Source organism: Xenopus laevis, chromosome 5S (assembly GCF_017654675.1).
Source record: "Xenopus laevis strain J_2021 chromosome 5S, Xenopus_laevis_v10.1, whole genome shotgun sequence".
NCBI classification, from domain to species: Eukaryota; Metazoa; Chordata; class Amphibia; order Anura; family Pipidae; genus Xenopus; species Xenopus laevis.
In genome coordinates, this window is record NC_054380.1 from 47,123,972 (window position 1) to 47,137,397 (window position 13,426).

Sequence of the window (13,426 nt, forward strand, 5' to 3'; positions counted from 1 at the left end):
GAGGTCCCTGCTTACCTTCTCATAAAAATAAATTAAGTTAGTCTGGCAAGATCTATTACGCATAAAACCATGCTGGCACAAACTCATAGTATTATGATTTGCTATAAAGTCCAGTATCTTATCCTTGATTAACCCTTCGAAAAGCTTTCCTACACTAGTCACACTAACTGGCCTATAGTTTTGAGGCGCAGAACGGGATCCCTTTTTGAATAACGGCACCACATTAGCAATTTGCCAGTCTCTTGGCACTATGCCAGACTTCAAAGAATAAAATTAAGTAAAGAGGTTTGGCACAGAGCTAAGCTTGCTAAGTACCCTGAGATGAATCTCAATGCATCCACCTCAATCACATTCCTAGGACAGGCAATCAATGACATCAGTTAGGCAGAACACTGACCATGCATATTGATTATAAAAATAGATCTATTAAGTGCTGCACAACACTATTTATTAAACAATTTGCTTGGACAGTGCTCCCCCCTAACTGATGTGATTGAATAAGCCAATGTGGTTCTTGACCAACAGGATTTACAAACCGGGACTATAGATATTAACTATTTTAAGATGGCGCTGCCTTGTGCTTTGTTTGTAAACTGGTGCAGGGAGCAGAGCACAGTTGTAGTACTGTGTAGTAGTTAGGCTGCACTTATGCATAGCTCTTTGTAAGTAACTCTTTGAGTTAAATTAGTTACTGTACATTTTAAGTAAGTTAAACAAATATTTTAACTCAACATCTAGGGGTTTATTTATTAAAAATCTATTTTTTCTAGTCGAATGTTTTAGTGAAAAAACAAATTTTTAGAGGAAAAAACCTTGAATTTTTCAAAAGTCATGAATTCTGGGAGTATCTGGGAGTATTAAGGTGTTTGATATTGTTTGATATTGGTTTTCGCTCAAAAACTTGATAAATTCGAGTGTTTCAAGTGGAACTTCAATAAATTATTATGATTCAAATTAAAACTTACATTTTTTGAGTTTTTTTAAAACTAGAAAAATTTAAATTTTATTTCAATCCAACTTTTTTAACTGAAATATTAGTAAATAAGACAAATATTATTTCTGGTAAAATATGAGTTTTAGTAAATAACCCCCTGTTATGTAAAAATGAAATGCTATTGAAATAAACAAGTGATATGTAACTGAGAACCCACTGCACAATGAAGACATGAAGAGGATTATTTACTAAAACTCAACTTTTTCTCACTTTAAAAAATTTTCGAACACACTCATTTTCCAATAATTATTCTGAAAAAATTGGTGCGACAATTCAATTCATGCTACTTTTTTGATTTGATGCACGAATCTCGCAACTTTTTCGAGTCACCTCGACAACTTGAATTTATCAGATTATTGAATGAAAACCAGCACAAACATCCCAAAACTATTGAGAATTCTGAAGGTAAAAAACATGTTACAATTGTTCAAGGGACCATTTGCTATTGACTTCTACACGATTGTGACAGGTTTTAGCTGGAGAATTTTTGGATTCGGATTTTAAGCAGCTTCAGAGAATAATAAATCTCAACATTTTTTATTTATTTTCTCTAAAAATTTGCAGTTTTCCCCTTTAAAAACTTGACCAAAAAATCTGAGGTTTAATAGGCCCAGTAGAAATTATTTTTTCTTTAGCAAAAGCTTTCTTTTGTCACGCTTAGATAATAGGTAATTTCTGTTTTAACAGGGTGGAAAGCCAATTTATGTCACTGATTAATTTCCTTTTTTCACCATGTTTTTTGTTTGTGAAAATGTGGAAAAATCTTGTCCTGAAAATTTTCAGCATGATAAAGCATGCAAAGAAAACGCTACACAAAAAACACCAAGAAAAAACAACCATTGGCTTTGTTGCATTTTTTGAAAAAAAAAAAGACAGGAAAAGGCACCCACTGACCTCAATGCATTTTGCGAATTTTCCAAATTTTCCACTGTTTCACAATTTTTTTTTGCAATTTATACAGATTCAGATCAGGTTATAAAACAGTAATTTACCCATACAGAACAAAGTAATAATGCAAATAGTGATATAGTTTAATTTTAGCTTTATAATCGTAGCAACATTTCTAAATAACTAGAGATTTTTTCTCTTTAAACAGGTTTGCATTATCGAAGCCCTCGGTGCACTTGGATCCGCAATGCTCGTTGTGGTGGCCATGCCTCATTTCAACATTATCAGCAATCTCATGATACTGAGCAGCATTCACACATTGCCCTCAGCGGTGCAAATATTTCATCAGTCTAGATCTCCAAACTGGAAAATAACAATTCCAACAATTTCTCTTGTTTTACTCATAATCGGTCACATTTTGTTCGCTATTGGGTACCTTTTAGAGACAAAGTACGATTTAAAAATATACGTCAGCATTGCCATATTGGCAACCATTTTAGTGTCATTGACTTGGTATGAAAATTTACTCCTCCTCCTTCAAAAAACAACATTTCATCACGTGGAACCAGAACATGACACAAGAAATGTCCTTTATATCTGCAGTAGTGTCGTTAGAATTGCAGTTACAGCAGTTGTGGTAGGAAGCTACATTCCTCTGTCAGGTCATGACTGGATTCAGTTAGAGTCTATTGATCAAAAAGATCTGAATTCGCTGCTGGTCCTGCTGGTTATACAGGCTGTCACCTCTGCAACATGCCACTGGTTTGGAGTTATTGCATGCAAAATGCATTATGTTAAACGAGGTTTTGCTTTACCTCTGATTTGTACCACACCTGTAGTTTGCATTGCCTTGTTTATTGTTTTTGCAGTTCAGTCTAAAAACTTTCCCGACGTGACAACTTTTTGTCAAAATCTTAATTACAATGCCACAAACAGTATGGTTAACAATCTGCTTTTAGTGGTTGAACAGAGTATATGCGAAACAATAACGAAAATGAGCAACAGAAATATTGTTATGCTATTCATATCTGGGATATGCTGGTACCTGGGGTTTGTCTTGTGCACACTCTATGTTTGGACATTAAAGGTGCAAAGGATAGAGAGAACAACCCAGCTGTTTGTCCGTCGCCTTTACGAAGCTGCTTATATTGATCAATCAATGCTGCTAAACACAAGATATAAGTTACAGAAGCCTTCTAAGAGTGAACCAAATCAAAGGTAGGAACTCATAATAATGATAAAAATACAATGCATACTATTATATTAAGGATTTTACATACTATTACTAGAAAATAACTGCATAATAAAAAACTGTATGGAAAAAAAAGTATTGCTATAACACTTTTATAATCAATTTTTTCTGGGTTTCGAGAATACCTGCCTTTCCACTCTCCTCCATACCTGCCAGGAATGTGGTCCTTTTATGAATAAGTAACAAATAGGAAATACTAGGGCAGAATCAATTTAGTGAAAAAAACTTGGTTTGTCTCATGAAAACTCTATTGAAGTGTATGCAAAGATCTGCAGTCTTAATCTCAGTATATTTTTCTCATCAATTAAAACTGACCCATTAATTTTAGTTTTAAATATATGGGACCTGTGATCCAGAATGTTTAGGACCTGGGGTTTTACAAATAACAGATCTTTCCATAATTTGGATCTTCATACCTTAAGTCTACCAGAAAATCAAGTAAACATTATATTAAAGGATAAGTAAACCTTTAAAACAAGTGAATGTAAAATTGATGAGTGGGCTAATCTAAGAATTTTTGTAATGTTCATTCATTATTTACTTTGTTTTTATTCCAAGATACATGTACTGTTAATATGAATGCATTTGGTGACAACAGCACCACCTGCTGGCCAGTTTCTGACCATTCTGAACACCTAGGGCAGGGGTCAGCAACCTTTACTATCAAAAGAGCCATTTTGCCCCCTCTTCCACTAAAGAAAAATAGTCTGGAGCCGCAAAACATAACACAGATTATAAACTTTTAAAAGTTTTAAAACAAACAGAAGTGCAGTGTGCATGTGTAGGACTACTTTGAAATAAATAAAACACTGAATAGCCCTATTAAATGCCAGTGTTCTCATCTGTTTAATGTAAATTCTGTTTCTGAAGTTCAATGCTGATCTTCCCTGTATTGTCTTGAGTTTGTGACCGCGTTAAGGACCATGATGAATCATCTTGCTGCTGCTCAGTCTTGCCTGTCACTCCTGGGACGTCTATATAGCCCTCACAACTGCTGGCAGCTTCCTGAGTGTGCGACTGCAGTAATCTAACCATTAACTTACCCCGGTCACACACTCAAGCAGCCGCCAGCAGGTGCGACGGCAGTATAGAGGTATAGCCAAGACCGAGCCGCAGCAAGCAGGATAAAGAGCCACATGAGGCTCCGGAGCCTCAGGTTGCCTACCCCTGACCTAGGGGGTTATTTATCAAAGTCCAATTTTATCTCAACATTTTCTGCTACAAACTCCGAACAAATCCGCTCGGGTTTTTTACGCTTATTTATTATTGCAAAAAATCCAATTTTAAACTCAGATTGCTTTTTACCTGAAAACTCTGAAAACTTTGTGATATTGCACGAAACCCAGTGCACATCAAAAAATCAATGGGACCTCTCCCATTGACTTCTATGCAACCTCGACAGGTCTGAGATGCTGGATTTTCTGACTCAGACTTTTCCATCCTCGGGGTTTAATAAATTCCGAAAAATGTGTGATTTTTTTAAAAGTCAGATTTTATAAAAAAAAAAAAAAAAAATTAGAAACCTTTCTCAAATCTTTCCTAAGCATATAAGAAGAAGAACATTAGAGCAGCCTCTTTCTTTCTCCTGACAACTTCTTTGACTACTTGGTGCTGTTATCACGAAACTCATTCATACATGTGAATACATGTATTCGTTAATATCTTGGAATAAAAACAAAATAAATAATGAATGTACATTGTAAAAGTGCTTAGAATAGCCCTGTCATCAATTATACATTAACTTATTTTAAAGGTTTACTTATCCTTTAAACCAATAGGCTGGTTTTGCTTCCAGTAAGGGTTAAAGGGGTTGTTGACCTCCCAAAACTTTTTTCAGTTTAGTTGTTTATTTGTTTAGAAAAATACTTTTTTCAATTGCTTTGCATTTTTTTCTTAGTTTTTCCAAAATTGAAGCTTGAAGTTGTATATTTGTCTCTGGTGTTTCAGTCTGGCATGTCAGAAATCTAGGAGCAGATTCTGAACTGTTACAATTGCTGCATCAATAATTTTTATTAATTTTCATATATTTTCACTGCATACATTTTCATTCAAAAGCATGTACATTTCCTTCCTGGTATCACATAGTAGTAAGTCTATGTTATAGCTTCATATAACAGATTTGTGAAAGGTTATTGTACATTACTCAATTGTGTTATCATTGTCATAATCAAACCTTAATAATTGAAATAATAAATGGAATGAAATGTATAACTAGTTCGCATACGTATACAAGGTGTTGTGAAGAGGGGCACCCTGATAGCGATAATCCAACCATGGGAACTGTTACAATTGCATACCTTTAGTGGCTACATGAGCTGAAAAATTTCTCAGCAGTGTCTTTGGAATATTAGCAACTATTGTATCAATTCTAACAGCTGCCTTTAATGAAACTCTGCTCAGCAGGTATGTATAAATTTAGAACAGTTACAAAGTTGGCAACTCCCCCCCTCCTCCCAGAGCTGCTTCAGAAAGTCAAAAATGAAATTTTACACTCCAGTATTAGCTAAACGATCACAAATAGAAAATAGAAAGTAATTGCAAAAAGTAATTTTTTCTGGTGAACTATCTGAAACCAACTAAACTGGAGACATGTTTGAAGGTGAACAACCCCTTGAATTATATCTTCCTTTGTATCAAGTACAAGGTACTGTTTTATTATTACAGAGAAAAAAGGAAACATTTTTTAAAAATGTGGATTGTTTGGATAGAATGGAGTCTATGGAAGACAGTCTTTTTGTAAATCGCCTGGAGTTTTCTGCATTACAGGTTTCTGGATAACGGATCCCATATCTGTATAGGAAAACTAGGGAGGTGCAGGAATACATAGGGTTGCTGGAAATGTGTCTATGCCTATGTGTCTATATGTTAATATATCCAACTTTTTAAACAGAATTTGGAATTTCCAGCTATTTGTTGTGTACTTTGACTAGGGAATAGTCCAAATTCGATTCGAATTTGAAAGAAATTCGAAAATTCAAATATTGAAATTTATCATGTACTGTCTCTTTAAAAATTCGACTTCCACCAGTCGCCATCTACAACTTGCTGAATTGCTGTTTTAGCCTATGGGGGACCTCCTAGAACCTATTTGGAGTCAATTGGTGGACTCTGAAAAATCTATGTTTTTTTGGGGAAAACTTCGAATTGAATTCGATTGAATGTGCTTTTCCTTCAATTCGTACAATTCGTATTCGCCCGAAATACCGACCTATTCGATCGAAACTGGACCTATTCGACCAAAATAAACTTCGACTTAGTTTCGGTTGGACTTTTTGAATTTGAATTTCGAAATTTTTTCAATTCAAAATTCGACCCTTGATAAATATGCCCCTTAATGTGGGAACAAAATCCAATATTGCTCCTGAAAATGAAATGTTTCTATTCCCTTATATATGGCATGGGACCTGTTATCCAGAATGCTTTAGACCAGGGGGTTTTCCAGATAAGGGATCTTTACGTAATTTGGATCTCATACCGTAAGTCTACTAAAAAAAATATTTAAACATTAATTAACCTCAACGGGATTGTTTTACCTACAATAAGATTAATTATACCGTAGTTGTAATCACGTTCAAGGTATTGTTTTCTTATTACAGAGAAAAATATTTTTTTAGAATTTGAAGTATTTGATTAAAAGGGAGTCTATGGGTAATGGCCTTCCCATAATTTGGAGCTTCTGGATGATAGATCTTAAACCTGTACCACACTGTGAGCTAGGAAATAGTCTACACCTTATACCAGCACAATGGAGGCAATTAATAAAGCCAGATAAAGAAAATACATTCACAATTCAATATTAAAATATAATATCATCAGTGTAACCTGAAACAACACATCAGTATATTCAATATTTAATTAGATAAATGCAGGGGCCGCCATCCTTTTTTACCTGTGTGCCACACTCATGCCACATGAGCATAAAATATGCCAAATATATGTTTTAAGTCTAATTGGTAGCCCCATGTGGACTGATAGCTTACAGGAAGCTCTTTTTGTAGTAATCATGTGTCTTTATGCATTGAAAACTTGCTTTCAAACCAGAAATTTAAAAATTTTCCCTTACTTTGAGGCCACCATGAGCAACATCGATGGGGGTAGTGAGCAAAATGTTGCTCATGAGCCACTGGTTGACGACCACTGGATTAATGCATAACAGGAACTCAGTATCTCCAGGAGTGAATGCTCAACATATTAGTGCTCTGTAATTCAGAGAAGGACCAATGATAATTTCATTTTCCTTTATTTAGACATGTGAGAGAAAATGTAGCTAGGTATATGACAAGTAGAAAATAAATTCCCCTAGACATCCAGAAAAAGTGTCTTCATTAGATGTTCTTTACTAATTCAAAATAACTAAATAGTACATATTATTTTAGCGCACAAGTAAAGATATAACTAAAAAACACCAAAATAAAAATAGAATCCTTGTTATTACAGTTTTTCCTGTTTGGTCTTTTTGTAGGGCTATAGAACACATCACCAAAATCTTTAGAGGCAATGTAAACATTATCTGCTGCAGGTCAATCCCCCTTATTATTAATAAGAAGGGTGTCTGGCATGAAAAGGTTCAACATCACTAACCAATGCCATTACAAGGGAAGAATACAATAAATGCCTCACTGTCCTTTATTTTCTTACAGCTCAGCTGGAAAGGTCATGGTGTATTTATGTGCTACAATGTGGCATGAGAACTTCGATGAAATGCTAAAAATTCTTACTTCACTATTCAGGTAATGTAAGAATTAAACAAAGAATACATGTTGAAGTGTATCAACTAAATTTTACCACACTCAACAAATACAAATTATAGGTCGTAATCTAAATTAGGTTATGTTGCTTTTGTTATGTTTTGTATGTGTGGATTTTTTTAATAATTTGATATTGAAACTAGTTCAATATCAATGAAATTGTTAACTGCATTATTTGTATTATTTGTATTTCTTTATTCACGAATTCCAGGCCCATGTAAATTGGAACATACTGTATTTGCCAATTTGAAATACTTTTCACTAATTTATACTATTTTTAAATTTATATATTTAGATTTACTTGTTCTTTTTTAAAATAATAAATGATAATAATAAATGCTCCATATTAGATTGCCATTGTAGAAAAATTTCACAGCCAAATACTATCTAGCATTTTGCACCATGAAAGTCTTAACATGGGGTTTTTGGAGGCACATTTATCAAGGGTGGAATTTCAACTTCATGTGAGTTTTTTTAAACCCTTAAAGAGATTTTGACACCAGAAAGGAATCCTTTTTTTACATCTATCATAACATTGTCTTTGCATGCTTTTTATAATTTTGCCATAAAAGTATTTGCAGATGCTTTTACATTGCCCATCTGATCCCCCGTTCCTCTATGAGGGTGCTGCCATATTTGTGCAGCAGTAGTCCGTTAGAATTAGAAACTCTAAGGGGCTGATTCACTATGGGTCGAATATCGAGGGTTAATTAACCCTCGATATTCGACTAGGAATTGAAATCCTTCAACTTCGAATATCGAAGTCGAAGGATTTAGCGCAAATGCTACGATTATTCCTTCGATCAAATGATTAAATCCTTCGAATCGAACGATTCGAAGGATTTAAATCCGACGATCGAAGGAATATCCTTTGATCAAAAAAAGTTAGGCAAGCCTATGGGGACCTTCCCCATAGGCTAACATTGACTTCGGTAGCTTTTAGCTGCCAAAGTAGGGGGTCAAAGTTTTTTTTAAAGAGACAGTACTTCGACTATCGAATGGTCGAAAAGTCGAACGATTTTTAGTTCGAATCCTTCGATTCGTAGTCGTAGTCGAAGGTCGAAGTAGCCCATTCGATGGTCGAAGTAGCCCAAAAAATACTTCGAAATTCGAAGTTTTTTTACTTCGAATCCTTCACTCGAATTTAGTGAATCAGCCCCTAACTGAAAGGGTGAGACATCACAGTCAGGTTGCCAAAACAGTCAGGTTAAAGAACTTCAAGTAACAATTACTTACAAGTTTGAAAAAAAACTCTAAAACTACACAAATCTGAATTTTGATAAATAGTCTCCTGTTTGTCCAAAAATTGCCAAGCAGCTGGGACAGACAAACTGATTACAATTTTCATTCAAACCTCCTGAAAGTGTTTTTGGTTAAACCTAAAATAAAATAACTTTTCAAAGACTCAGGGGCACATTTACTAAGAGTCGAATATCGAGGGTTAATTAACCCTCGATATTCGATCATCTAAGTAAAATCCTTTGACTTCGAATATCGAAGTTGAAGGATTTACCACAAATAGTTTGATCGACCGATCGAAAGGAAAAATCGAAACGAACGATTCAAAGGATTTTAATCCATCGATCGAACGATTTTCCTTAGATCAAAAAAAGCATAGAAAGCTTATGGGGAAGGTCCCCATAGTCTAACATTGATGCTCGGTAGGTTTAAAGTGCCGAAGTAGGTAGTCGAAGATTTTTTTAAAGAGACAGTACTTCCACTATCGAATGGTCAAATAGTCGAACAATTTTTAGTTTCAATTGTTCGATTCGAAGTCGAAAGTCGAAGTAGCCTAATCGATGGTCGAAGTAACCAAAAAAAAATGTTTTTTTACTTCGAATCCTTCACTCGAGCTTAGTAAATGTGTCCCTCAGTCTTTCTAAAAAACAACTCCCTCTAGCTTATGTTATGTTTATGAAATGGAGGGCAAAGAATATACATAGATTTCTGTTTATACTTTTAAAACCCTTTGTTTTCTAAAGGATTGTTATCCTTCTCATGTGGTTTTCATCTTATTCTATTCCTAATTTTACCACACTTTTACCTTAGATTAGACAAATATAAATCAAATATGAAGAAGGATACTTTGGACTTTGAAGCCCACATTTATTTTGATGATGCGTTTGTGGAAGATACAAAAACCCAAACTGGCAAAAAGAAAAGATATGTCAATATGTATGTGGAATATTTAATTTCTGCATTTGAGGAAGTGCACAAGTAAGAGAAAAGTTTACATTTTGTTGAGTACTGTGCAAGATTTTTAGTATCAGTGATTTTAATTATTAAATCATTTCTAATTTCTGATCCAGTAATCTGAGATATTAAATTTGAAGTATATTCAGTGGCAATTTTAAACCGTCTTTCATTATAGTTAATAACAGGAGCTTGTACTCTTAATGCAAATGATCTTACAATAAAATTATTGAAGGTATGGGATCTGTTATCCGGAATGCTCGGGACCCGGGGTTTTTCAGATAATGGATCTATCCGTAATTTGGATCTTCATACCTTAAGTCTACTAGAAAATCATGTAAATATTACATGGTTTTGCTTCTTATAAGGATTAATTATATCTTAGTTTGGATCAAGTACCAGATACTGTTTTATTATAACAGAGAAAAAGGAAATCATTTTTTAAAATTTGGATTATTTGATTCTAATAGAATCTATGGAAGACAGCCTTTCCATAATTCGGAGCTTTCTGGATAACTGGTTACCTGTACTAAATGTTTCTTGTTTCTTTGGCTTCACAACTGATAGCTTAAATTCATTTTACTTCATTAAGCAATAAGAGAATTACATGTCTACGATTTCTGCTGTTACTGTTTCTGTCTAGGGTTTTTGCTAGCAACAAGACAGACATGTTTTCAAGAAATAACATATCAGGTTGCAGATACCAAAAGATTATGGGAACTCCTTATGGTGGAAGAATTTGCTACACCCTGCCACATGGGAATCTCCTTTATGTACATCTGAAAGATAAACAAAGAATTCGTCATAAGAAGAGATGGTCTCAGGTAGAGTAAGAGTAACCTTTGATAAAGGCCTTCATGATAATGAACCATTCTGCAATGACAACAACATCACAATGAATTATTTGCAAAGCAAAAGCAGATGGTGAATACATTATCAGCCACTGTGCCATTTTTAATAGTTAATAATATTTTTAATATAACCACAAAGTGGCATAATGGTTGATGAAGAAAAATATTTTCTTGATTTTTCTTTTGTTTTCTATTATCATGTTTATGTAGAATCAGAAGCTGCATCACTGTCCAAAATTAATTTCTTCTTTGGCTATACAGATTTTTTGAACAATTTTGTCAAAGTTCCAAGAAAAATATGTATATGTTTGTCTATGTACTTTCAGATTATGTACATGTTCTATCTGCTGGGATGGAAACTATTTCGTAAATATGATATTTTAGCTGAGAAAGCCACAAACCCCACTGAAAAAGAACATGTTGGAAACAATCTTGAGGTACCATTTTAAGAAAATTTTAACATTGCATTAAATCTACTTTACTGACAATTCCATACTTCCGTAGGCTCTTTATTATTGCAGCACGATAATGCCCTTGTGCACAAAGTGCATTTATTACATACACACTACAAGACTTTTTTGTAAATGCCTTTTTATTTCTAGAATGAGAAACATAATACTTATGTATTAGCCCTGGATGGAGACACTGATTTCCAACCATCATCATTAATGTTACTTGTGGATCGTCTTAGGAGGTATCCTGGTGTTGGAGCAGCTTGTGGAAGAATACATCCAACTGGAATGGGTACAGCCAGAATCTCTCTCTCTCTCTCTCTCTCTCTCTCTCTCTCTCTCTCTCTCTCTCTCTCTCTCTCTTTCTCTCTCTCTCTCTCTAACACCTTTTTTTTTTAATTCTTATATTCATGACCACCTATATTTGGCATGTCTCTTGCATGAGCAATTACTTTTGAGGCATAGTTATGAGGCATAGGTCTTCATAGTTATTCTGCAGTTTTATATATACACACAGCCCTCACACTGTACTTTGCATTGTAAGTTTTAATATTAAAGAGCCTTTTACATCTTGTATCACTAAGTATTTGTATGTAATCTGTGTGTTTGATGCACCCATCCTTCTATTGTAGAACACAGCATAAAAAGAAATAATAGCAATAAAAAGCACAGCAAATAATTCTAATTTGGGCAAATAATATGAATATATGTAAAGCAACATCAATACATTTAAATAGAAACTTATTAGCAGGTAACTAATCCATTATATGAGATATTCATATCGTTTTTGATAACTTATTTTTAGATATCAGTTTTATGATCCTTGTCTTTCTTTCTTAATAGGACCCATGGTCTGGTACCAGAAATTTGAGTATGCTGTTGGACACTGGCTGCAGAAGTCCTCAGAACATGTCTTTGGTTGTGTCCTTTGCAGCCCCGGATGCTTTAGTTTGTTCAGAGCATCTGCATTAATGGATGACAATGTACTAAAAATGTACAGTACAAAAGCCACAGAAGCTGCACATTATGTTCAATATGACCAAGGTATTTCTTCAAGTCTACACATTTAAGTTTTGTTGGCTGTTACCATAATCCCCTTGAAGGCCAGGTGTGTGTATAATGCCTTGGTCATCTCTGGTTCCTAAGCAGTAGGGTGTGAAAGTGACGATAAAGATCTGCAGACCCAACTAACCCCTGAGCTCATAGCTTTATGGTTTGACAGATAACATTTATTCTAGGAAATTAAATGTAATTTTATACAGTTACTGGTCCTATTGTCCATAAATGGATCAATAGCCATAGTCATCAAAAATATCTCCCAAATCACAGTGGTTTCTTAATGAAAATATACTGTACTCGTTTAGGTTTTGATATTTTATATATATAATTATAGTTTGGATAAAATGGTGGAGGGCGCTGTACCTCTCCTGTCATCTACCCCTATTGTCAGGCTTACCGTCTGATCCAACGAAGAAGGAGCAGGATTTAGCAGAATGCGAACCCACAAGCGCCTCGCACAACACTAACCCACCTGGAGTGGAACAGGGAGAAGTGAAGTGACGAGTAGCCAATGAGACTGACCAAGCGAAGTACAGAGGGTTCAGGCAGAAGCGAAGTCAAACAGGCCGAAGTCGAGGGCAGGCAGCGAAGTATCGTAATCGTAGTCAGGCAAGAAGATCAGGTCAGGCGGCAATAAGACAATCCGGAAACAGGCTGAGGTCAAACACAGAAGATCAGTAGTATAAAATGCTAGGGGTTCAGTCAAATAACCTAATAACCAGGCAAAGAGTCAGAGTACAGATTGAGATTAAATAGAGCTATTTGGCGCCAAACTAGCATCATCACGCTGGCGTCGCACAGCTGACGTCAGTGCGTCCGTCATTGGCGTCCGTCGCCGGCGCCCATGCGTCCGCGACCGTCGCCGGCGCCATCGCGCCGGCGACCGTCGCCGGCGTCCAACACCGCGCGCCGACGCGCATCGGTTCCCCGATGAGCGCGCCTGCGCCTGTGCTGGAAGGAACGCGAAGGCGAATCCTTACACCTATTCT

The 13,426-nt window shown here is 35.3% G+C and overlaps 1 protein-coding gene across 1 annotated transcript in view; it reads left to right on the forward strand.

The window, feature by feature from the left end:
• Positions 1 to 13,426, forward strand: part of LOC108717413 (chitin synthase chs-2) — a 37,202-nt gene that overhangs the window by 12,151 nt on the left and 11,625 nt on the right. The window contains exons 4-10 of the mRNA XM_018264670.2: positions 2,091 to 3,100; positions 7,775 to 7,864; positions 9,932 to 10,099; positions 10,719 to 10,899; positions 11,253 to 11,363; positions 11,529 to 11,670; positions 12,222 to 12,422. Coding sequence (XP_018120159.2) covers positions 2,091 to 3,100; positions 7,775 to 7,864; positions 9,932 to 10,099; positions 10,719 to 10,899; positions 11,253 to 11,363; positions 11,529 to 11,670; positions 12,222 to 12,422 — 1,903 coding nt within the window. The remainder of the gene's footprint in view (positions 1 to 2,090; positions 3,101 to 7,774; positions 7,865 to 9,931; positions 10,100 to 10,718; positions 10,900 to 11,252; positions 11,364 to 11,528; positions 11,671 to 12,221; positions 12,423 to 13,426) is intronic.